The sequence below is a fragment of the Platalea leucorodia genome, assembly GCF_965183815.1.
Source record: "Platalea leucorodia genome assembly, chromosome: 1".
Lineage (NCBI taxonomy): Eukaryota > Metazoa > Chordata > Aves > Pelecaniformes > Threskiornithidae > Platalea > Platalea leucorodia.
In genome coordinates this window covers 38,208,553-38,232,155 of record NC_138823.1, presented here as the reverse complement: position 1 = coordinate 38,232,155, position 23,603 = coordinate 38,208,553, and the positions used below count along the sequence as shown (strand labels likewise).

The window sequence follows — 23,603 nt, the reverse complement described above, 5'->3', positions numbered from 1 at the left end:
TATTTTTTTTGTTTGCTTAATAGGAAGTCCATGGCTCTGTCCAGCTCTGAAAAATATGTAACTTTGTTAGCATCTATTGGGTACTTTATTTTTCAATTGAATACCTATTTTTGCCTTATTTTATCAAGCTAACTTTAAGTCCTCATTAAAGAGTAGTTAATTTGCAAGGCAAGAAAAGCCTGTAAATTCAACTACCCCAGATCTTTTCAGGAAAAGCTCCCTTGTGTCCATACAATTTTTAGCATCTTTGGAATTATTTGAAGTTTCAATGATATTAATTCACTTCATATTTAGATGATTGAAATTTTAGCTCCTGAATTTTTGTATTCACCATGTTACCTGTATTTTATCTTGATGAAAAGTCACCTCTCTCTTTTAAATGGTATCAGGTGCATAGTGAAGGGTAGGTTGTCATTAAAGAAGCTTTTCGTATCTGAATTAACTGTTTCACCAGACTTGCACAATAGCTGTGTGCCGAAATCTGTTGTAGACTTTGTTGGCTCCTGGGGATTAAGAGCAGCAAAGATCTGTTTCAGTTAATGCAGTGTCAATGCTGAATGCTCTTCAGCTCTCAAAACTTTTAACCAGGCTCAATAGATAAAGGTTGCATGAAAGCAAGCTTGGGAATTCAGACTCCAGATGGAGAGCTGCCTTGACAATGCTAGCAAAGTGAATTATTTCTGGAAATTTCGTGTGATATTTTCAGAACTGGTTCTGCCATCCAGTGTGCAATCAGGCTGAGGATCCATTTGCACGAAACTGCTAGACCTTCCATGTCAGATTGTATGTTTGTAGGCAAGCATAGCTGAATATTTTCTATTTCTTTAAGGCCCTATGTGGATGGAATAGTAAGAGATCTACCTGCAGATTATGAAGACGAATTAAAGGAGAGAGCACATGTGCAGCAGATCTCAAGAACTGGAAATTCTAGGTGTGGTATACGGTGTATTTTTCTGATAAGCACTACAAAATCATGGTGAAAGGAAGATGTTTATCTAAAATCCCTAATGTGTTGTCTGAAATGGCTGATAGTTTTTCCTGCAGCTAAGATATAGTGGGACAAGAAAAACTTGTTTCCTTTGAGAACAGCTATTGAAGCTTGCATGCCAGTTTTCTTTTTGAAACACTAGATCACCAATTCTCCAGCTGAAGACTTTTCATGATTAGAATAACCTGGAATCCTTTTTTGATAGTAGTTTTAAAATTCCTTTTTTTCCTCTTGTCTTGGTTTTGCAAGTCCTGAAGTGATCTAAGTGGATGAGGCAGAAGCAGAACGCTTGTAAAGCCCTTATGTAAACTCTTGACTGGCACCACGGAGTCTGTCAACATTGTTGAAGTGCTCAACTGAGTCAGTGTTTCTGATGGCTTCAGAAACCGCAGGCAAATGAGAACTGTGAGAAACGCCTTTTTGCCAGGCGGTTTCTTCTTTTGCTTGTGATGTTTCTTTGGATTTTAGGAAAGCTGTTTGTCATAAATGTATCACATAGTGATGTAAGTGCATCTATCATGTTTCACACAGACTGCAAGTAAATTCTCGAGTTTGATCTTTTCCATTTTCTTTTTTGTCTTTGCCAGAAATCAGGTACAAATTAGTTCTTCAGCTAATGAACAGGACAAGTCTGCAGCTGAAATGCCGTATGCAACAGGCCTTGTTCTTGGTATGTATAAAAACCTAACTAATGACACTGAGTTAGCCTTTCTTTGCATATTTTATTTTTCTCTGGGAATAATTAAAAACTAGAAAAATTAGCTTTTTCGTTGTGCTAGTTGTCCCCAAGGCTGGTAAATAAATATTATTTACATAGAGAAAATAAAAAAAGAAAAACATGTTCCTTTTTCCCTGTAATGTAACGGGGCTTTCTAATTAGTTTTGAAGAGCTCAAGTTTTTTCTTGGATTTCATTACCAGTTTAAGGCCCAGATACATTCTTCATTTTTTTTACGAAATGAAGTATAGGAGAAATATTAACATCTGTATTGTTAAAGACTTGGCTTGGTATTGAATTTCAATTACAGAAATATGGGAAATGGTACTGTTCACAGCCTTGTGCAGGAACAAATGATTCTGATCATCTCTTACTGCTTAAATGTAGCCATAAAATTTAGCAGGGAACATTATCTATTGGGTGTAGTAGAGAGAAATACTATTGAAAACATAGCATTCCTAGCTAAATTCAGAAAATTATATGGCAAGAATAAAAGAACTGTAGTAGTTCTTCAGATGGGAGCCTTTGAAGGAAAGCTAGGTTTGAATTATGGAAAAATTGACTAAAAGTTGTTAGAATAAGTTCTATTTATTTTTACATTTGAACTCACCTGATCTTCAGTGCTGTATGTGGCAGGTCAATTTTTTGGAACTGTTTAAAGGCAGCATTAAAACAGTGGTGTTGTAATGGTCAGTCTCTTTGATCTCTTCAGTCATCTCATTTGTAGCAACTTGAGTACCTGAAGTTCTGAATTTGTATTCCTAGCAGTCCCGGTTAGGAGAAGAATATTGTTAACTGTGTTGTATAAAGATCAAGTAAATTAACGCTTGAAATTTTTGGAAGTGAGAAGTGATTTCAGACTCCCCAAAAATCACAGACCATGAGCTTGTCTTGCACATTTTGATCACTTTACAGTCACAGCACAATAATTGAATTTAAAATTCAGTCAGTCATGCATCATGGTTTTTTTGTGGTGGTGGTGGTGGTGGTTTTTGGGGTTGGTTTGTTTGTTTGTTTTAGTTTCTTTGCAGCTTCCTTCACTTTATTGTTCAGGTCTACTTCACTGGAGATCCACAGTGACTTTGTGTATGGAAATATGTTAGGAGTCCTTGTGTCTGATACTTATACTATATAGAAAGTGGTGATGATGTTTTTTTGTTTTGTTTTTAAAATAATAGAAGAGACTCTGCTTATTGTGGGGGAACTACCGCAAGTTGAAAGTTTTTTGGGTTCCTTAAAATCCATGTGAGATGTTATCACTGTTTCCTTTTACATACACATATCTGCCAATACACTGCTAATTCTTAGTAGTCATGGGAACCATCCTAAAAGTGGAACAATTTGCTTTCCTCCCTGCAGGCCTGACTCTCTTCAGTTTTAACTTTCATTTTTATCCAGAGCAGTGCCTCATAATTTTGGAGTGCCATAGTGTATCATCTTCCTTAGCTGAGCATTAGGGGGAAAAAACTATAAAATTTAAGTAACTTTTTTTAGTTGCTGTTGTATCACGTAGCTTTGCAATTTGTAGCTTCTGGACTATACAAAAGCAGGCAAACTAGGAAAATAATAATGAAAATTTTAGTAGTTTTGATCATCATACTCCAAACAAACTGCATGTTAAAACTAGATATATATATTTTTTTAGTCAGTAAAGATCCAGTGTTCTTATGCACATTCCCAGATCATATACTCTGCTGTGTTTCATGTTTTAAATTGACTGAAATGTGGTGGTTTTGTCCAGTACCTTTTGTGTATTTTGTGCAGCATTTATGCAAATGTGTGGTCATTTCCATTAGGTGGTCAGGACCGAGAACTTCTCCAAAGGAAAAAAGAGAAATACAGGCAAGAACTGATAGAACAGATGGCTGAGCAACAGCGAAATAAGAGACGGTAATGGGAAGTTACTATATTTTTAAATCATAATGGCTGAAATTTAAAGGAATTTCATGAATTCAATGTGGTAAGAATAATTTTCATAACTAAGGAATTCCAGCTAGCAGGGTAATATTGCATCCAATTAAACTCATTGGCATGAGAGCTTTAGTTTTTAATAAACAAATTCACCAGCTTTCAGTGGAACAAAGGAAAACCCAGATTTTTTTCATTTTTAAAAAATTGTTTTTAGTTTCTTAAGGGTGAAGAAGCTTTAACTGAAGTTATCTTTTTTGCTGGTAGAGGAGTGTCTAATTACTTTGCAAAGTTGAATCTTGTTTTGCCCTCCAATTTAGGAAAGTAACCTTTCACTTTCAAAGCACTTGGCCATCTGGTTTATGCAGAATAATAAAATATAAATTTCTTGTTTACCTATTAGTAGCTACCTGCTGAATGATAGTATGGATACCTAAAAACACACAGTGATATTAGTGAAGGGATAAAGAATTAAAAGTAAGTTACTATTGACGGTTTCACTGTGATGAAAAATTGTACATGCTGAACAAGCCTGAGCCCTGAAATTACAGTGTAGTACTTATGGCTGTACTTTTGAATCACTCATTTCAATATGTTTATAATAAGCTTCTTGTTGTAACATGAATAAAGATCAATTTTTAAGAAATGTCTTGAAAGGTTGTAGTAAAAAGCAGTGTGGTGGTTTGTCCTTTTATGGTGGTTGGATTTTTATTAGGCAGAATAGATGATAGCCAGAAACTTCTTGAGAGTTCTGTTTATTTACAAATAATGTACAGTATCCTTCTTCCCTGACTCCAGAAGAAATCACGTGGAATCACATCTTCTGTTATCCTCTATTTTCAGAGTTATTTTAACTACAGAGTTGTGAGGTCTGTGCTTTGAAAGAATGAGTATAGTTGTTACTGCTTTCTGATCTGATCCTTTTTTTTTTTTTTTTTTCTTTTTTCTTTTTTAAAACAAAAACAGTGAGAAGGAACTTGAGCTCTCAGTTGCTGCTTCTGGAGCTCGAGACCCAGAAAAGAAGGTAAGAAACTTGGATTGTCTTTCACCTATATAGACTTCTTTTTATTACATGTATACTGTTGGCTGCTTAGTCACAAAACTCTCTAGGGCTTTCATAGAATGATAGATGTTGTGTGTTTTTCTGATAGGGCTTTAGCATACAATAAAATTGAAGACAAGGATGATAAGGCTGTAACTCATTACACATGCTTTCAGCTTAAGAGGAAAATACTTTCATGGAAGTTATCTAACACTTTCTTTTGCTGTGACCAAGTGGAAATTTTGTACAAGCAGTGGGTACCATGGAAAAAATACTTAGGATCCACTGGTACCCTGTACATGCACACATTAGTAACCTTTCTTCGGGAATGTAAAGTATGCTGCAGAAAGTTTTTTTTGCTCTTTTTCAATTAAAAAAAAATCCAGTTATTTTGCAGCTGAGTTGATCTCATTGTAGCAATTTTTAATTTCAAATGTGTAATCTTTTTTTAAACTATGAAATGTAGTGTTCAGGATTACAGGCATTTTTATGGGATTTTGTAAAAAGCAAGTTGTTCAATATTGTGTTGCTTGTAAGACTAAGTGCAGAGTTACTACTGTCTCCACTTCCTTAGTAAGGTGATTATTGTACTCAGAATTTTGATTAGCATATATGAAGGAGTAGATTGTTAGCACTGGTAACATTAGTAGGAGACTGGTTGTCACAGAACTAGCATGATTTGCATGTGTGTTTGCTAAGTGCCCGAAGCCGTTGCATCTTGGGTGCAGTAGAGATCTGTTGGAGACGTAGGATGGGTAACTTTCTCAAGAAAGAATAAACTGGTTATTAATTTAACTGGTTACCAGTTTAAATTATCAATGGCGCTGTTTTTTGGGGGAGGCTACAACACAGAAAGAAAAGTGTGCCGTTTCTGGAGAGTTTAGCAGAAATGAAAGGAGCTCTTATTTTCTAGAAAATGAAGATGAAGAAATAGCTGTAAGATGCTGTTAGTCAGCATGTGTGGCAGGAGACTGAGAACACACGTAGATAAGCAACGAAGCTGAATCAAAATTCTTACTCCTACATGGGGAGGGAGAACACTGACGAGTGGTCTGGCCGCACGTTCCTGCCCTCTCTGCTTGAAGTATCCGTGGTGCTTGTTTGATCCCTTTTGCGAACTGATTCAGCTTGGTTAGCTGGCAAAAATCTGAATCTTTTTTGCGGCTTTCGTTGGCTTAGAGAGGTCAGTTGGCTAATCAGGGATTCAGACGGTGAAAGGGAGAGGCATGGAGTGTACAGCTGGGAGCCAGGCAGGAGAAGAGGAAAAACGGAGCAGAGGATGCTGGCTCTTCGGCACAGCAGGCTGTAAGGTCAGGGTAGACCGTTCTGTCTAATCAAAGCTGACTAGGCAGAAGCATGCTGTGCTGAAGCACTCTATACGCTGTACGCATCTTAGTCAGAGACTGAAAAGTGCTTGTTGTAGGAACAAAATTACATCCAGAGCAAGTCCAGGGCATGTATAATGTTTTAAACCCATTAATTTAGCTGAAAGCCTTCAATTAAGTAGAATTGCTACATTCATTAAGCAGCAGTCACTGTTAGCTTTAAATTGCCTCTCGGGGAGGGATTCTAATTAGGTGGATTTCTTGATTAATTACAGGTTGGTTAAATAGCAATGCCTGATTAAGAATCTATAAATGTAGACTGTTGTATATACTGCTTGTTTAAAAGAAAACAATCCCCAGGATGAACTGAGTACCATAGTCACATGTGAAATTAGCTACAGAGCTGAAATCTGGGGCACTTTGGGAACCGTTCACATCAAACTTGTTAGTGAGGAAGGCTGTTTTAAATGTTCTCCTGCTCAACACTCTGGATTTGAAAAGACAAGTTAAAAAAAAGTCTGTAGACTGCTTTATAATTTTCAATTGCTGTAGCTCATATCTATTATCTAATTTTGTATTTACATCTAGAAATTTGAAGTTAAATGTTATAAACAAATATTCACGTCTAGTAGACTTTGAGAATTTTAACCTTAATGCTGTAGTTGATGATTGGTGAGTACTAACTGCCTTGTATATACTGTCTTGCAGCTAAGTGATGAGGAGGTAAAGATTTAATATTTTGCTGAAATACTTCCATATTGTAGGGTATATGGTTTGCTGTTAGATATTTAGTCTTTAGCTGGTGGCTGGTATTACTTTCTCTGAATGCATGTTAATTGAAGCACTACAATGTTAGGACCAATAAATTCAGAAACAAAATCTGTTATACAATGTATAATTTTTTTCTGGTCTATTAGATTGACTCGTTTAAACAAACATTAAAATATTTATGCATAGCAGGTGGTATAAGGGCTTTCTGGGTGTGATAGGATAGTTCTGATACTGACTGACTTGCATGCCTTTGCATTACTTGCATGTTGCCTTTGACTTTTTTCTGAGGCTGCCAGTTGTCAATAAACATTTGATACGTTAAAAAAAACCCACAAAATTTTTTAATTGTTGTGTTTGCAAGAGCTAATAACATCAAATGAACCCCAAAAATGAAATAACAGTATTGCAAGGAAATGTTTATTGGAAAACGTCTCAGTGTGTGTTTGTTTTTATTTTTACTGATTATTAGCTATTTTAGTTTTTTTTGGGGGGGGGGGGGGGGTGTATTTTAGAAACTTTTCCTATGCATAATGTGATAATACTGTCAGTGTAAGAAGCTGGTGGCAGTACTACAGACAGCTGTGTAAATACTTTTTTTTTTTTCCCTGGATAATAACTAGAACCATATACTTCCTGAAGCCTGCCATAGAGGCTGGATTTTATAAATCTGGATTTCCTTGTAGTATGAGATTTCCAGTAATTCCTTGGGAGAAAAAAAATGCAATTACTAGAAATTTGAACAGCTAGTTGGGACCCAGTGAAGTGTTTAACGCAGCCTAAATGGAGGTTCAGAGTATCTCCTAGTAATAACAAGGTAACTGCTTTTTTTTCTCTCTTTTTCTATTCTGCCCCTGCCTTCAGCCAAATAGATTGAAGCAGTTTGGCTTGACAGCAAGAGCTTCTGCAGAGAAAGTACCTCCTGAAAGGCCTAGGGTGGCTTTCCAAACTCCGGTGCCCGTCCCTTCAGCTTCTCCGGTGAATGAAGACTTTCACAGGGGGCTAGCCAGCACTCTTGGTGAAATTGCAGCGCCCAGGTGCTTCACCATCATGTTCATTTTGCACGTTAAATATGCTTGGTGCTAAGGATGTTATTACTACTTACTGGATGTTTGTGTAGGATAAGTCGTGCTGTAGAAATTATGTCTGTGGCTGTAATACGGAACTGCGCTGCGAGGGTGTTTGGGCACGTGCTTGGGGCACACGCCAGCGGTGTCCGTGTTGTGAGAAGGCTGGTTTGGCATGAGTTTGGCCCCTATCAATTAAGCTTGCTCCCAGGGCTAAGCTCAGGAATGCAGTGTAGGCAAGGACAGCTTCCATTAGGCACTGTGGTTGAGACTAAACTCTTTTGGGAGAGAGAAGGAGCTTTAGGCACGTGGCTAAAGCTGTGCTGTGCCACTTGCCCTTTGACCAGAGACTAATCCTTGGCTTGTTTTATTTACTGTTACTGATGTAACCAGTAAGTATCGTTAACTGAACCAGTTAAAGAAAGCATGGTTGTTTTATGTTCTTTAGATCTCTGGAATAGTGTGGGTTAATGTACTACTCCCTAAGGGAAGGTTAATTTCCTACTGAGGCTTATTGTATCTTGTTCCTGCGTGGCACTAATGAGAGGTCTTGGGCTGAGCTAAATCTAGAGTTTTTCTATAGTGAATTCTCTCTCTCTTTTTTTTTCCTTTCTTTCTTATTTTGATGATCTCTTTTCAGTTGTACAACAAAATAAAAAATTGTGTTCCTTTATTCTTTAAGGCTTGCACCAATGCCACCACCTCCACCACCAGTTTTGACAGACAACTATAGAACGCCTTATGATGATGCATATTACTTTTATGGAGTTAGGAATCCTTTGGATCCCAATCTTGCATATTGTAAGTTGATGATTTTAGGTGGATTGGTTGTTAGAGTGATTCAAATGACTGCTTTTAATCTAGTTAAATGATTAATAATGTAGAATAGAACTAGTAACAGCAATTTAAACCCATTTCTTAGATGTGTATTGAATGAAAAGTAGGCTTTTTTTCAATACTGGTTTTGAATGAAGTAGTTTTCTTCAACTGCAGAAGGGCCTATGGCTTACAGAAATCTTGCTCATCACTGGAACAAGCTCTAGTCTCAGCTACTTAGCCATTACTCCTCCCAGATCTTTTTCTTTATAGTTTTGATAATCAAAACATTGTTTTCTAAAATTGCTTAAATCGTATTATAATTGATTACATGTTTAGGTGTTGTTACAATTCCAGATATAATTTTAACTATTTTTAAAGGAACTTTATGAAGTAATCAAACTTTTTATTTTAAGAACTCCTTTTTTTAATCTACCCTTTGACTGCTTCATGATGATTTCACGAGTGAAACAACTGTGATGTGTGTGTGGAGGGACTGAATTGTGTGGTGTTTGGTGGGTTTTTTTTGCTTTTTTTGCTTTTTTAGAGGAAAAACCAGAAATACTTTTAAAAAGTTATTTTGCTGCCTTCATAGAAAAATTAAAGGAGAAAATAACCCTTGCAATAATAAAAAAACAAGATTTGTATCCATTGGGGAATTTTGGGAATGCTAGAGATTTAAGAGCAAAAGTTTTTAGATTTTTTTTTTTTTCCTAGTGTAAATTTCTCCCTGTCTTGAAATGTTTTTTTACCTTTTCTTTATAATCTTATTTTCAGACCACAGTTTTAACTCACAGAAGTTTGGGGGTTTTTGGGGGGGTTTGTTTGGTGTGGGTTGGTTTTGGGTTTTTTTTGTTGTGTGGTTTTTTTTTTTTTGTATTGGTGTTTTGTTGTTTGTTTTGTTTGTTTTTTTCCCTTGTATCAATATAACCTCTCGGGTAAAATGGCTTACAGTTTAGAGTATTAAAGAAACTGATACTTAAAATTCACACGCGAGAGTTAAGTTGTGTTAAAGCTTGTTGTCACAAACTGCAATATTGTTGGTGCTTAAAATCTGAAAGTGTGAAATTGTTTGAGAGAGGCATCTCTTGTCTTGAACACAAGCAGTAGTATGCACAGTAATTTTGAGCCCTGCTGTGGCAGAGTGCTGCAGGTCCTGCTTCAGTAAGAGTACAGGTGTCAAATCTGCTGCATTTCTGCAGGAGGCAATGGGGCTCTCCTCACAACAGAGGACACATTTGGAAAGCATGAGGACAAGTGTTACGTTAAGCGAGTAATTTCTTTTTGTTAGTTTATTGTAGAATACGTTAATGAAGACATTTGTAAATTTTAAAGGGATTTAGTTGAATTTAAGAAATAGATTTGTACCTTGGCATTGTATTTCTTGCTTTAGAGGGCATTAAGTGTTAGATAAGTTTGGTATAGAAGTTGAGGGTCCTGTTTGTAATTCTGCAGTCACAGAGTTTGAGCAGTGAGCTCTGTTCTTTTAAGTAATGGCAAATATTTATATCTGAGCATTCAAAATCTAAAATATTATTTTTTTTACTGGGTAGATGGTACAGGTATGATGGGAATGCAACCCACACCTAATCTGGATCCTCCTTTAGGCCAAGCCCCAGTAGAGCAATCTGTGTGAGTATTATCTGTATTCGTATTCTTGCTTGTATTTATTTGTATTGACGTGCTTTTCATGTTTGGAGTATTTTGCTGACAATGGATATGCCTTTGAAATAAAGTGTGTTAAAGACAACTCTTCAAACTTCTAATTAAGAATTTCTGTCTAAACAATAATTCAGTGAACTATTTTTATATGGATTTATAAAAATGTTTGAGATTATAAACTGCCAGGCTGTGGAAAACAACAGCTCTTAAATATTTCAGGCACGGATATGTATATTTTTTTTTTTTAATTTCCCCCCCTGTCTGGACCCTATGATGTTTTCCTTTTATATGTGTGATTTTCTAATTCAGAAGTAACACTGGACAGAGGAATACAGGAGACAGACAAAGAAGCATAGGAGTATTTTCTGAAGAAAAACCAAAGCCTTCCAAAGAGGCAACATTATCTTATCAACAAGAATTACAGCAGCAGGTACTGAGTGACAAAGCTTCTGACGCTTTCTTCTTTTACTTTTTAACATATATTGGTTGTAACTGTAGTACTCTTTCAAACATATTTATTTAGTTTACAAGCAAAAAGCTTTATTAAGTCTGCCTCCTTTCGTCACTTCCTTCCTCCCATTCTTCTGGCCCTGCTTTATCTCATTTTAGCTCTTTGGGTGGACGGTAAGCTCTTCAATTTTTTTATCAGAGGCAGAGAGAATGTTAAGACTGATAGCAAACAGATTAGTTCCAGGCATGGAGTTTTATATAATTATTTTCATAAACATAAGATTCTGCATCTTAAAAGTAATGAGTTGTGTTGCTCTGATATTCCTATTGAAAGATTGCTTTTGAGCATTATTGCTATAATTATTAGGAACACTCTAAGTTCAATAAATTCTTCATGATCATTTGGATACTAATTCAAAAGCTTCCCTAATGTTTATTTCCAGTGTGTTTGTAGGTGGTGTCTTATCTCTTTTCAGCTTCCTTTTTGGTAGACTAGACAAATTTCTTGAGTCTCCTGACTTCCAGTAGACACCCTAGTCCCCTACTCACTTTAGTGGCCTTTTGCTGCTGCATCTTGTGGGAGTTTATATTTATAAAATGTATCTGACCATGATAAGGCATGTTATTTCAGAAGAGATTTTGCTAGAACCCAGTTCAGTGGCACTAACGTTTTCTTATCTTATTCTCCATTATGCATTTCTTCAGTGGAGGTAAATAATTGCTATAAAAATATTCTAGTTCTAATTATGATTGTGCATAGGGATGAAGGAGAGGCTGCCAATCAACGTCAAATTAAGAATAAAATAAACATTTAGGAACAGTGTCTGATATTGCACTTATGCTTCTTTGAAGGCATTTTCTCACTATAGTTCTTGAAGTAAATTTTATCTTGCCATATGAGAGACTGCACAATTTGACATAAAGGTCTAATAAACGTGGCATGATACAGTCTTTCAAACTTATTATGCTGCTTATGGTTGAAAGCAAATGGAAGGTATTCTGCTTCGTTGTCCTATAGACAAACCTGACTGACCATGTTTGTAAACAGTCGAAGGGGCTAGATGGGTCTTTGTGTTGACTGGTTGTATCTCTTCTGAAATTGTCGGACTACTTGAAAAAGGGAAATGTTTGTTTAATGCACAGAAGAAAAAAAGAAAAATATGTTAATATATTTCAGCTACATAAATAAGTAATGTTTTAAAAGCTTTGAATAGAAGATGAACTTTTTTAACAGCCGTTCTCTTTATAAATACTACATTAAGTTATTAGGAGACTTAGTTATATAAATTTAACCTGATTTTGAAGAAAAGGCAGAACAAACTGTATGAACAGTTCTGTGTCATTTGCATACATCATCATGTATTACTGCAGAAAACTGTTTCGTGAATGGTTATAGAATTGTGTAGCATTCCATGAAGGCATTTATTGTTAGGAGTCTTTCTTTACCTCATGTCGTCTCTAGTCCAGGTTTTGTTTAAACAGAATACACCAGCTTGAGAGAAGCAAGTGCTGTAGTATTGTAGAAATTTGCCTGTTTAATTTTCAGGCAGTATAAACTTCTGTATCAAAGATCTAAAGATATGGGACTTTTGATCTACTGCAGTGTCAGATTTGAACATTTCTGGAACTCGGAAGTCTTATAATGTGTATCTGTATGTTTCTCTGTGGTTATGTACAACTGGATGTGCACGTTTTGACAACAGTGTTTAATCACTGTTACAGTATAGGCAGTGAAATGTTTGCAATTTGCTTGATATAGATGAGGGAATGGGTAATGATAGCATTCAGCTTGCTCTGTTAACTTTTTATTAAAATTATACTTAATGTGATATTTTTATGCAACTGACTTGGGTTTGCTTGTTTTTTAGATAAGAGAGAGAGAAGAACGACGCAGACAAGAGAGAGAGGAGAAGGAACGCTACGAAGCCAAGTTAGAAGCAGAAATGAGGAATTACAATCCCTGGGGGAAAGGTGGTGGTGGTGCTCCTCTCAGAGATGCAAAAGGAAATCTGATAAGTATGTTTGCTAAAATTATGTGTTGTCTTTTCAAGATTGATGTTTTCTTGCTCTCATAAGGGCTCTATTCAGATATGTTATTCCTTGTTTTGTAACACTGGTAGCCTGTTATTGACAAGTAGATGTACTTGTTTCAAGCAGATGCACTCTAGGAATATTTAAGTGAGTAATTATTTTGATTTCTGTAGAAATTCGAAGAGTACAATTTGAACAAAATGGGAAACACAGGATATGTCAACTCTTAAGTGAAGACACAATGCAATAGTAAAGGGAGAAGGAGGAAAACAAGCTGCTAGAATCATCTGCAATACAAATGTGCTAAAGTCTGTTGTGAAGACTTTTATTTAAACATTTTCCAGGAACCGTTTTTTTTTTTTTTATTATTGTTTTTCTTTTTTAAAATAACTTCTAGGCTTAGAAAGCTCTACTTGTGACATGGAAAATGGAAGCATGTTTGAATAAATATATAAAGCTAAGTGGAAAATTTAAATTTCCCCAAGTAACACTGCTGGTAAATGGCTATATAAATAGCAGTCAGCAGTAATGTTTTTTAAGGTTTATTTTTTTCCAAGTGCTGTTTTATACAAGATGGGAGTAGTGAGCTGGGAGATAGCTATGATCTGGGCAAGTTGTTCATCCACCCCTCCAGTAAATCAGAGATAGATGTAAGATTAAAACTCAAATTCCTGATCCTGGTTCCTAGTGAACCCTACAGGAATAGCTTATCTAAAATAAAAATAGTACTCAGTAGGCACGATTAGATTTGTATATTTCAAAATCTTGGCCTGTGCTAGCTCTCTTCATTCTTGCCTTTAGCATCTGAATGAGTAAGTCTTACAATTTTATAACTATTGATTTCTAATGTGAGACAAATTGATTTTCTTGTTATTGGAATATGATGCTGAATTCTGATTAGATTTTTTAATTATGTCTCCTGGTAATAAAATATGAGCATTTTCAAAGCATGGAACACGTACTGGGTAACAGTTTATATATAAATAATTAGTTTCAGTTTTATGGCACCTGAGCAACATATGGCTAAATTCATAGTGTAGTTTGAGGGTAGGGGGTAAACTTTAAGTGCTTTTTAAAGAATGTGTGCCCAAATGATAAGTTTAGAAGCTTGTGTTGAGGATCCAAGCTTGTGTTTATTGCCAGAGCAGATAGAGGTGTTCACACTGCCTAACTTTAGGCACTGCATTTAAGTGTCTGGCTTCTTTCTCTAGGCTTTACAATGGTGTGAGTAGAGTGGGTCAGAGGAAAATGTAGGTGTCTCATATTAGGCTGAGCTCTGCATATACCTGCTGAGAAGCTTATCTCATCTGTAAATGAGGAACCAAGAGAAAGAAGTTTCTTAGCCTGTTTCCCTGAATTAAACATGTAAAGTTATTTTTCGCACCATAGTTCAGCAGCATGATGGATAAGCTATGAGTTAAATGTTGTAAAACATAACATGCTTTCTGCCATGTCTCTTTTTTATGCAGTGTGACTTGTCTTTTTATCCTCTTGAAAATGTCTCTAAATAGCTTTTGAGACTCTGATGTAAGCAAAGGCTGCTTTACAGAGAGCGATGTAAGTTCTTGGAATCTGTGTGCTTAAATGACTACAGTAATTCATAATGATCAGAAATACTATTTAAAAAAGGTAATCTGAAAAATGTGTAGTACTTTTTCGTTTGAAACGAGCCCTCTAGGTATAGTATGGTAACACTTCAAATGAGCTGAACTTAACATCTTTGATCAGGATTTTTATGGTAACTGAGAGGCACCGTGTAAATTGTGGTGAAAATGTTGGATGACATTGTTTTGCTTACATACAGAAATCTGCACCTGGATTGTTACTAAAGACATGAAGACCAAAATACACTTTAATGGTTCAATTGTGCTTATCACCCTTAGTAGTAATCAAATAGAGATTCAGTACTTAAAATACCAATACTAAACTCAAAAGTATTTTACAGCTTTAAGGAAACAGAAGAAGGGGTGGTTTCTAAATACATGCCTGTCAACAAAGACTTGTCAGTCCTTTTTGTCTTTGAGCTCTTCATCCTCTTCTATCCGTTTCATAGCATGTTTGGGTGGGGGAGAGGGGAGGTTTGCTGTGAAGAATCTGGCAAAAGAAAACCAACAAAATAAATCTTTTAATCAGTTAATTCCTAAGGACTAGTATGTCACCTATAGCTTCTATATTCTTTTCTTTGCTTAAATTTTTTGTTCCCATAGTTGGTATGCCCAGGGAAAGTGGAGTCTGCTCAAAAATCCCTGTATTTTTGAGAATCTATGGTGAAACGTGCCTTTTATGAGAATAAAATATTATAAACAGTTATTTCCCCTTTCCTTTAGCGGACTTGAATATGATGCACAAGCAAAATGAAGATGCATATCATAATCCAGAGGCAAGACTATATGAAGATAAAAGGGCTATTGTATCAGTTGACCTAAGTTTGGCCTCCCCAAGACGTGAGATCACAGAAGCATCTACAAATAAAATAGCAGGTTTTTAAGAATACTGTATTACAGCTCTAATTATTTATAGGTTTTAGTGATCAAAATTCTCTAGTTTCTTTATTCCTTTCTAGTAGTCCTATGATAGTGTTAGTGCTCTCTACCTGCGAAGTCGTTATCATTCTTCTTTCCCAAACTTCTTCATTGCTGTCACTGTGTGCACTGCAAGTGTATTTTCTTATCTGTCTTGTCAGTAATGATAACTAGGAACTGTTTTAGCACTGAACAGTCAGGATCAGTATATTAGTTTTCCAGGTTCAATGTTATCTAATCAAATCTTCATACATATTTGTTTTACTTTCAAATGCCACAGTAAAATACAACTGTATAGTAGGAGAGAAAATGGAAATAAAAGGAAGAGGAGGGTCAGCAGATGTATCCTGTTACAGGTTAAGATGAAATTGGCACAGTAACTAGGTTAATAAATTCTAAAATGTTACAGGTAAATTGAGTACATATGCAGCTCTGTGCACTGCCTCCAAGTTTTAGGGATTTTATTTTATTTTCCTATTTAAAAACTAATGCATCTTTCTCTTCTTATGTTTTGTGAGACATCTAAATGAGAGCGCTGTGGTACTCCAGACCTGTCCCTAGTCTGGGATGGGCAAAGGCCAGAATCGGTGGTGGTCTCCTCAAGGCAGCTTAGATGCTGCTTTTCTTTCTCCTGTCTGAACTGTTGCACTTCTATATAAAGAATTACATAGTACTTGGGGCACGGATCTACTTTGCACGATTGCATTTCAGTGTCCTGGCCACTGGCTGTAGAATCCTTTTTTTTTGTTCCTTCTGTCCCCTCTCTTGCTCTTTCTCCCTAATATAGTATATATTTAACCATTTACTAAGAAGTGAAACAGGCAAGGCCAATAAAGTAATAATACAGAATAGCAAAGAGCCCCCTGGTTAGATCACTTACTTTGGGATCAGGAGGTCATGTAGATCAATGATGGAAACTTTATAGTCTTGCACCTTTCATTTGATTAATCAGGCAGTAAAGTGGCTTTGTGTAGGTTTTGGTGGTTTTGGTTGTTTGTTTTTTGTTTTGTTTTGTTTGGTTTTTGTTTGTTTGTTTGTTTGTTTTTTTGCACTACCCCATTAAAAGAGGAACCTGCAGGATGGTAGCTGGTACACAATAAGTTTATTCTTTGATACCTTCCATAGTAACTTGTTTGTCTTGTATCCATGCCTTTCAAATGGTATATAAACTTTATTCTGCTTTTTTGCATGGAATCTCTCCATGTGAAGTAAATCCATCCTGAAAGAGCCGCCTGTAAATTCAGTTATATTTTGGAAGGATTCAAACAGTGATTCTATGTAAGGAAAAATAATACTAACCTCAAAGTGTACTCCTGGGTATGCAAGCACATGCTCCTAAGGCTAGGCTGCAGCAGTAAGCATGTGCATTCCTATGGGAATAAGTGTATGTGTTATTTCTGCTTTCATCTGACTTGGGTGGTCCATCACCATATAGGGAAATTTAAGGGGGCAACATGAGAACAGCTACAGCTGTGTTCATCTCAGCTCAGTGGAGCTATGGCTCCTGCACATCCTTGAGGCGCTGTCCTATGGAGCAGACATGATACAAATGAAGAACATGCTGTGTCAGCTGCAAAGTTAACACAACTTACTCTACTTTTCCTTTACTTCCTTCCTTTCTCCTCTGCTTCCTGTAGGGATCCTATTCTGCAAAATCTGTTCTGTGTGGTATCTGAGTTAATCCTCCTATCTAGAGCTTTTGGGACTGTATGGTTATGACGCATTCATAACTCAGGGCTAAAGGAGACCTGACACTTCAAACTTCTTAATATGGAAGGCACCTTATACTGGCAGAATTCAATTTTCTGACTGCTTAGAATTTTATTTGCCAGTTTTGGGCTTTGTTTTTTGTAGCATCTGGTGTTACTATAGCTAAATATTTGTTCTGTTAGGATGTTCTGTTTTTAAAGAGTGAATAGACCTAAGGAACAGAACTACGTGTGTTAAGTCAGAGTAATTGCAAGCCGTAAAGTTATGAGATGTAAAACCTTTGCTATTCTAATTAGCTTACAGGTAACATTTTTAGATACTAAACTGCAGATTGGGCAGTAGAATATAGGACTTCTATAGGTGTTATTTTGTAACAAGACAACTCGCTTGGACATTATTAATTGAGCAGTTAAAACCTGACAGTAGTCTAGGCAGACAACGTAAGAACTTTTAATCCTAGCTACTGTTTTCAGCTATAGCCTTGAATTATGGCTGTCATAAACTACCTTTTGAAACAAGTGTCTCAGATTCCTGCTTCTTCACTCTGGCTTGCTGTCAAAAATTTACTTTGATTTTTGTCTGTAACTTCCCCCCGCTTAGGTTTTACATTTGCACAGACCTCTCCTTTTGCTCGAGGTAATGTGTTCGGTGAACCACCATCTCCACAGCATCTTAAGCGACAGGAGTCGTACAAGAACTTTCTTCGTCTACAGGTGAATGCGCACACCAGTTATCATCTGGTTGAATACATTTTAAAAAGATGGATTACAGTCAAAGTAAATCATCACTGCTGACCAAAGACCTTATCCAATCATAACCAGTTCTATACACAAGAGGTGTACTAAGAGCTATACGCTATTGAGTCTCTCAGATTTTGCCTTACGTAAGAAATGCTTATAAAAGTGATGCTATTAATAGTTGGCTTCGTTAATCTAGATTCTGTCTTTTTTTTTCTAAGTACAGCTCTCTAAATATAGTATTGAGTTCTCAAACTGTGCATACAGTACAAGTTTGCATACATAAATATGTAAAGAAACAAAGATGTTTGCCCTTGGGAGTCTATATGATACAAATGGACATTCATCAGAATGAAATGGTGATCAGTGAGACAATAATAGTGTAGTTATTTATTGATGGGTATATGATACGTGATTGTTCTTCTACCAGCTTCTGTCTTCTGTCCATAATAATTTGCATATAATCTCATGCCACAGGAATTAAATATCAATTTAATTAAATATAAAGGAAATCCTAGATAATTTAGAAGAGTATGAATGTCATACGGTAGTTTGATATGGCTCTCTTAAACAGAAAAGATCAATTCCATGTATAGTGCTGCCAGAAAGAATAAAGAATGGGCAGACCTTTGGCTTCAGTAAGTCAGCGCTGTGTCTAAAAATATTATAATTGTAGAAAGGAAAAAGATAATTGCCATGTCTCTTTTTTGTTTTGGTTTCCCATCTTCCATTATTTAATCAGTGAAGAAAAGTGTTATTCCAGCACATTTGGAGTAGAGTAAGTGTTAGGAAATATTCAGGTTCTATTAGTAGCATTTATAATTAGTGTTCTTACTGGAGGGTGGTTCCGTAAATAGTGGCCAAACAGAAAGAGTAAAATATCATCTCATTTTAAAGGAATTCTGAAGCTGAAATGTAAGACTGGCCCTTGAATTCTGTCAGTTGCTCCATACAATCTTTGATTGCGCAAGTAGGTGCTGTAAAAGTCACAGAAGATCATGATGGTAAATGTTGTTCATCAGATTATTGATGGCTATCGACAGTTGAATACTTCTTTGCTTTATTTTCTAGATTGAAGAAAAGAGACGTAGGGAAGAAGCAGAGCGAGAAAAACTTAGAATGGAAGAAGAAAAAGAAGAAAAACGACTAGCTGAACAGAGGATGAGAATTCAAAAAGCATATGAAGATGAACAGGAAGAGAAAAGAAAGAAAGAGGAGGAGGTGTAGTATTTTGATACCTTGACTTTTTTCCATCTTATACTAACCCTTTGTAATATTTGTTCTCTAGATTAAGAAGGTAATCCAAGAAGTGTCCTGTGAACTGGTCTTTGTTTTAAAATGAGTCTATATTAGCCAGAGGAGAGGTAGAAAACTGTCAGTATTAACTAGCACATTCTTCTCACTCTTTATGGTTTACTACCAACTTGACGTACTATTAATTCTTCTGAGAAAAATTGTGTAGTTTTATAAGTGACATTTCTAAAGCAAATTGTTTGTGAGGCCAATAAAAAGCTTTGTCAAATTGGTGAATTTAAAAAAAAAAAACCAACAATAGTTTTGTTTGTTTGTTTGTTTGTTTTGTGTTTGTTTTTTTTTTTTTTTGGTTAGCCTCTTAAATCTGTCTCTTATGGAATTAGTTGTATTCTGAGTATAGCCATACAGGAAGATTTTGTAAAACCTTTTTTTGAATTGGCCGGGATATATGTTTGAGATAAGAATACTGCTTGTTTTGGAAGAATGCCAAGCAAATCTAATGAATACTTTTCATGGAGGTAAACTTGTGATTTAATTCAAGCCCAAAAGCTTTATTTATCAGGTTTGGAAAATTGAATAAATTTGCATAATTCAGAATCTCATAAATAATTGTAGGAAAAGGACACAAGGCCATCAGAGATGGAAAAATCTTTCAGTACCCTACGGGATTACAAAAGATCGGTTCAGGATGTAGGACTTCAAGATTTCTGAGACAGGACACTTAGCTTATATTCTAGATTCTCTTCCCTACTATGAGCAAGTTAGTTGGATGAGTCTTGCCTTCTGGATAATAGAGGTGGTCTAGTATATAGTAGGAAGCTAACTGGTATCATCGCTTTTCACAGGCACAAGACTAAAATTGAGACTAGATGATAATTTTCTTTGTGGGCTTGTGATAAGGTGGGGCATGTTTGCAGTATGTTTTGTTTGAATCTGAATTTTTGGAGGTGACTCCTACAGTTTAGCCTTAACTGGCAGCAGATCTGGGGACACAAACTGGCGTTTATTGAAATTATTAGGAATTCTGTTAAATGATGTTAGCAGAGCTAGGACTGCAGATTTTTTATATTTGCATGGAATAGTTTTTAATTTGAATGTTTGAAGTCAGCCTAATGAAATATGCTTTTCATTTCATACTAATCACTTTGATGTGTAATTTTAACTTCTCAAAGAAAACCAAAGCAAAACTTTAATAATGTTGAGTCTTTTTTATGTACTAATAATGTTTATGTTACAGCGAAGATTGAAAAATAAAGAAATAATTCGATTAGATGAAGAGAGGCAAAAAGAGGCAGAAAAAAGAAGAAAAGAAAAAGAAGAAAAGCAAGATGAACAACTTAGACAATATTTTGAGAAAGAAAAGATGGAAGAGGAAAAAAAGATGGTATGCTTCAGTGACTTTCTAAGATACAAATAATTTTTCCTAACTTTTAAAAAGAACCGAATTTTAAAGAAATTGCATGATTTCTTAGACCTCTACCTTCAGTGTTGTTCCCCTCTTAGTTTATCAAGCTATGGTATGCTTAGTGCACACACAGGGAACAGCTGATTGAAAACTTGGACGTACTGCGGTGGAAGCTTATCATGCTGATCAAATTCACATTAAAAAAGTAGTAAAATCAAGGTAAATAAGAGCAAGCTGCACTCCATAGTTGATTTTTATATCTGCTGTGAAGTACCGTGGCCTGCTTTTGCTGAGGTCCAAATAAAAATAAAAATAAAGTTATATAATTTAGAGGACTGGAGGACTGTTCGTCTTTAACAACGACGTTCTTTGTAATGTAATTATTTTCCTTTGACGTGGGTTATGTCAGAAGTCCATCACATAGAATTCTGATGGACAAAATCTAAGTAAAATGTAGAACTGTTTCTCTTCTAGAAATTTCTCCATGTCATTTCTCTAAAATGGACAGATACAATGGAAGTGTCTAGAGGAAAAAAAGATATGTAACTTAACCATAAATTTAAAAAACTACATGATAGAAAAAAATTACTGTAGGTAGAAAATAAAATCACATTAAATAATTTTTGCAATAATTTTATGCAGTTAAGAGTTGAAAGCAAATTAAATACAAAAATAAGTAAGATAAGCAAAAGCTTTTTTTCTGTCAAATTAAAAATATTAACAAAACTCTTCCTATGCAAAATAATACTTTATTCAGAATCTATAGCATGTAGTTTCAGTCTTGCTTTCCTCCTTGCAGTTTTCAAGGCAGCCTTCTCCCATTGTTTCTGCTCTTCAGAACAAATCATTAAGGAAAGAAGAAAGGATTCCCTCTGCTGAGAGCCATATATCTTACTATGCACAAGTATGATCTTTATAGTAAACTTTACTGATTTATTTAAGACAGTACAGTGTATGAAATCCTACCAGGTTTTTAATGTCTGCCAGTTATTACTGCAATACCACAAATAACTGGAGACAGTCTTTATATTAGCCAGTCTTGTAGCTCTGAAATGTAATGTTCACATTTGTTCTAAGTATTGAAGAAACTTTTCTGGGGTGTGTTATTTTAATTTTTTTTTCTGCATGTGCATTTTTTGTAGAGATGAGCACCTCATTTTTGAGTATACGTACTCTGTCCAGACCCTTACCGAGGGTCTAATGATCTCAAGGTTTAGGATAAGAAAGTTTACATCTAATCTAGCAACTCTTTGTGTTCACTAAGAGAACTCAGCTCATGCATGAAGTTTAATGTTGATTCCTAGCTACAGACATTATTGTTTTAAGTTTTTGAAGGTACAATAAGATTATAACTCCTAATACACTTCACTTTCTTCTTTGCATCACAAATGAGTTACAGTAGTGGTCCCGAGACCACTAATTTCTTTCACTTTATTTAATCTTCCCTGGGACAATTTTTTTAAAATAAATTTCTCCTGTGAAGAATAGATTAAATAATCATCTATGATATTTGAATCTCAGGCTACACTTCTGACTTCTTATTGGAAATGGGTTTTTTACCAACTGTATGAACTGGGCTAAAAATTTAAAAAATGAATTTGCCATGAAAATGATAATTTGGCAAAATACTTTATAGTGCAGTTTCAGAAAATGTTTTAAGTAAGACCTTAAACCTTATTTAAAACTGTTGCTTTCCCTGAATGTTAAGAATGCTCTGGGGGAAGGTCAGTTTATTTCTGTGTCTTTGCAGTACGTGGTACAGCTTTGTCTAGATCTCTGAATAGTGCATTATAGGTATTATCATAGTATTTTAGACTATACATTTAAAGATCAGATTTATAAAAGCCCTTAGACATTAAGAACCTGTAAGGTTACTATTCTGTCTTCCAGTTGTAGTGGTAGTTAGTGTACATTGGACATAAAATAAGGAAATAAAATGTACTTGGGGCTGCTATCTTTTCTTCCTTTGACATATTAACATTTCATATTCATTATGATCACTAGGATCCTCCACAACCAAGAGTTCCTTCTCCACCTGTCCCTGCTAGAAGAAATCAGTTGCGTGCATTTGGTAGGTATTGTCTTTATTGCAAGCTTAATTTCTATTACAATGAAATTGTTCTTAGTTACAGTCCTCTTTCTTACCATCAAAGGAATAGGCTTATACAGTTTGCATTTCTATGTGGGTGTTCTCTCTGTCTTAGTATTATCAATATGTTAGTATGGTATGTCTGAAGTATTAACACAAAATAAAGATGCATTTATTATGTGTCTTCATCAGGAAGTATTTTTTTGTGAAAGCTCTGATAATGCAATAGTCTACACGGGAAGTGCTGGATCTTTCAGTCAGGACAGTGGTGACCACTGTGACCAGAACATTGCAAAACGGGAGAGTTTTGGATTGGCTGAGTAATGGATTAGACCAGCAATGTGTAGAGCATTGTGGTCCTAACTCTTAAATTCTGCTTTCCTTTGTTAATCTGCCTAATTCTCTGCTTTTTCCTCTTAGCCTTCACTAGTGGTTTTAAAATTCAGACATGCTAGCAGGATCTCCTTTGCTCTTTATATTTTCGTTATCTTGGCAATATGCGGGTGAAAAGCAGTAATTTTTCTTCTGGTTCTTTTTTACAAGTATAAAAGAAACAACACATGGAATGTAACAGTAAATGTTGTCCTCCAAATGCTAACCCCCAGCAGTCAGTACCTGGGTCCATTCTGGGGAGTTTTGGCTCTTGCACTACATGGAAGGCAGAGTGGTTCTTAATGCAGCTCTTGGAAATTGATTGACTCGGACTGTCTGTCATGAGAGAAATAAAGACATAGGAATTAAATCTTGCGTTTGAGGATTTAAGCTAGTAAAACTTGCTTGCCTGCTAGGTTCTGGACTCAGACTAAAAGTCAGTAAAATATCAAATTATTAAGTGTGTTATTTGGAAAATAAGGAATTTATGAAACTGTTTTAACTTGTGGAGGAATGCTGTCCTGACCACAAAAACCAGCTTAGACCCAAAGTAGGTCTAAAAAGTCAACATAAGCACGTACTAAAAATAAGTGTTGAGGTCAGAACTCTTGAACACTTAAGAGAGTCTGCACTGAGCAGACAGATATCCCACGTTTGAGTCAGGAAACAGAAATGAGGTTGCGTACTTGCTGATACCACCTCAGTTCCTGTCATCTGCCTCTGGGATTCTGAGGACTGCA

General features: G+C 35.7%; 1 protein-coding gene across 8 annotated transcripts in view; it reads left to right on the top strand.

The window, feature by feature from the left end:
- CSPP1 (centrosome and spindle pole associated protein 1) overlaps window positions 1-23,603 on the top strand; it is a gene marked incomplete at its 3' end in the record, with an annotated part of 69,481 nt that overhangs the window by 27,269 nt on the left and 18,609 nt on the right. For 5 of the 8 annotated variants that reach the window (XR_014228677.1, XM_082316439.1, XM_082316441.1 and 2 more), the window contains 15 exons: window positions 830-931; window positions 1,576-1,658; window positions 3,502-3,595; window positions 4,580-4,637; window positions 7,613-7,785; window positions 8,498-8,616; window positions 10,185-10,263; window positions 10,603-10,723; window positions 12,612-12,759; window positions 15,102-15,254; window positions 17,607-17,719; window positions 18,815-18,964; window positions 20,235-20,381; window positions 21,202-21,306; window positions 22,407-22,473. Coding sequence is in view for 7 of the 8 variants with exons in the window: in XM_082316439.1 (XP_082172565.1) it covers window positions 830-931; window positions 1,576-1,658; window positions 3,502-3,595; window positions 4,580-4,637; window positions 7,613-7,785; window positions 8,498-8,616; window positions 10,185-10,263; window positions 10,603-10,723; window positions 12,612-12,759; window positions 15,102-15,254; window positions 17,607-17,719; window positions 18,815-18,964; window positions 20,235-20,381; window positions 21,202-21,306; window positions 22,407-22,473 (1,712 nt within the window). The remainder of the gene's footprint in view (window positions 1-829; window positions 932-1,575; window positions 1,659-3,501; window positions 3,596-4,579; window positions 4,638-7,612; window positions 7,786-8,497; window positions 8,617-10,184; window positions 10,264-10,602; window positions 10,724-12,611; window positions 12,760-15,101; window positions 15,255-17,606; window positions 17,720-18,814; window positions 18,965-20,234; window positions 20,382-21,201; window positions 21,307-22,406; window positions 22,474-23,603) is intronic. The other 3 variants (XM_082316444.1, XM_082316442.1, XM_082316440.1) reach the window with 2 other exon arrangements.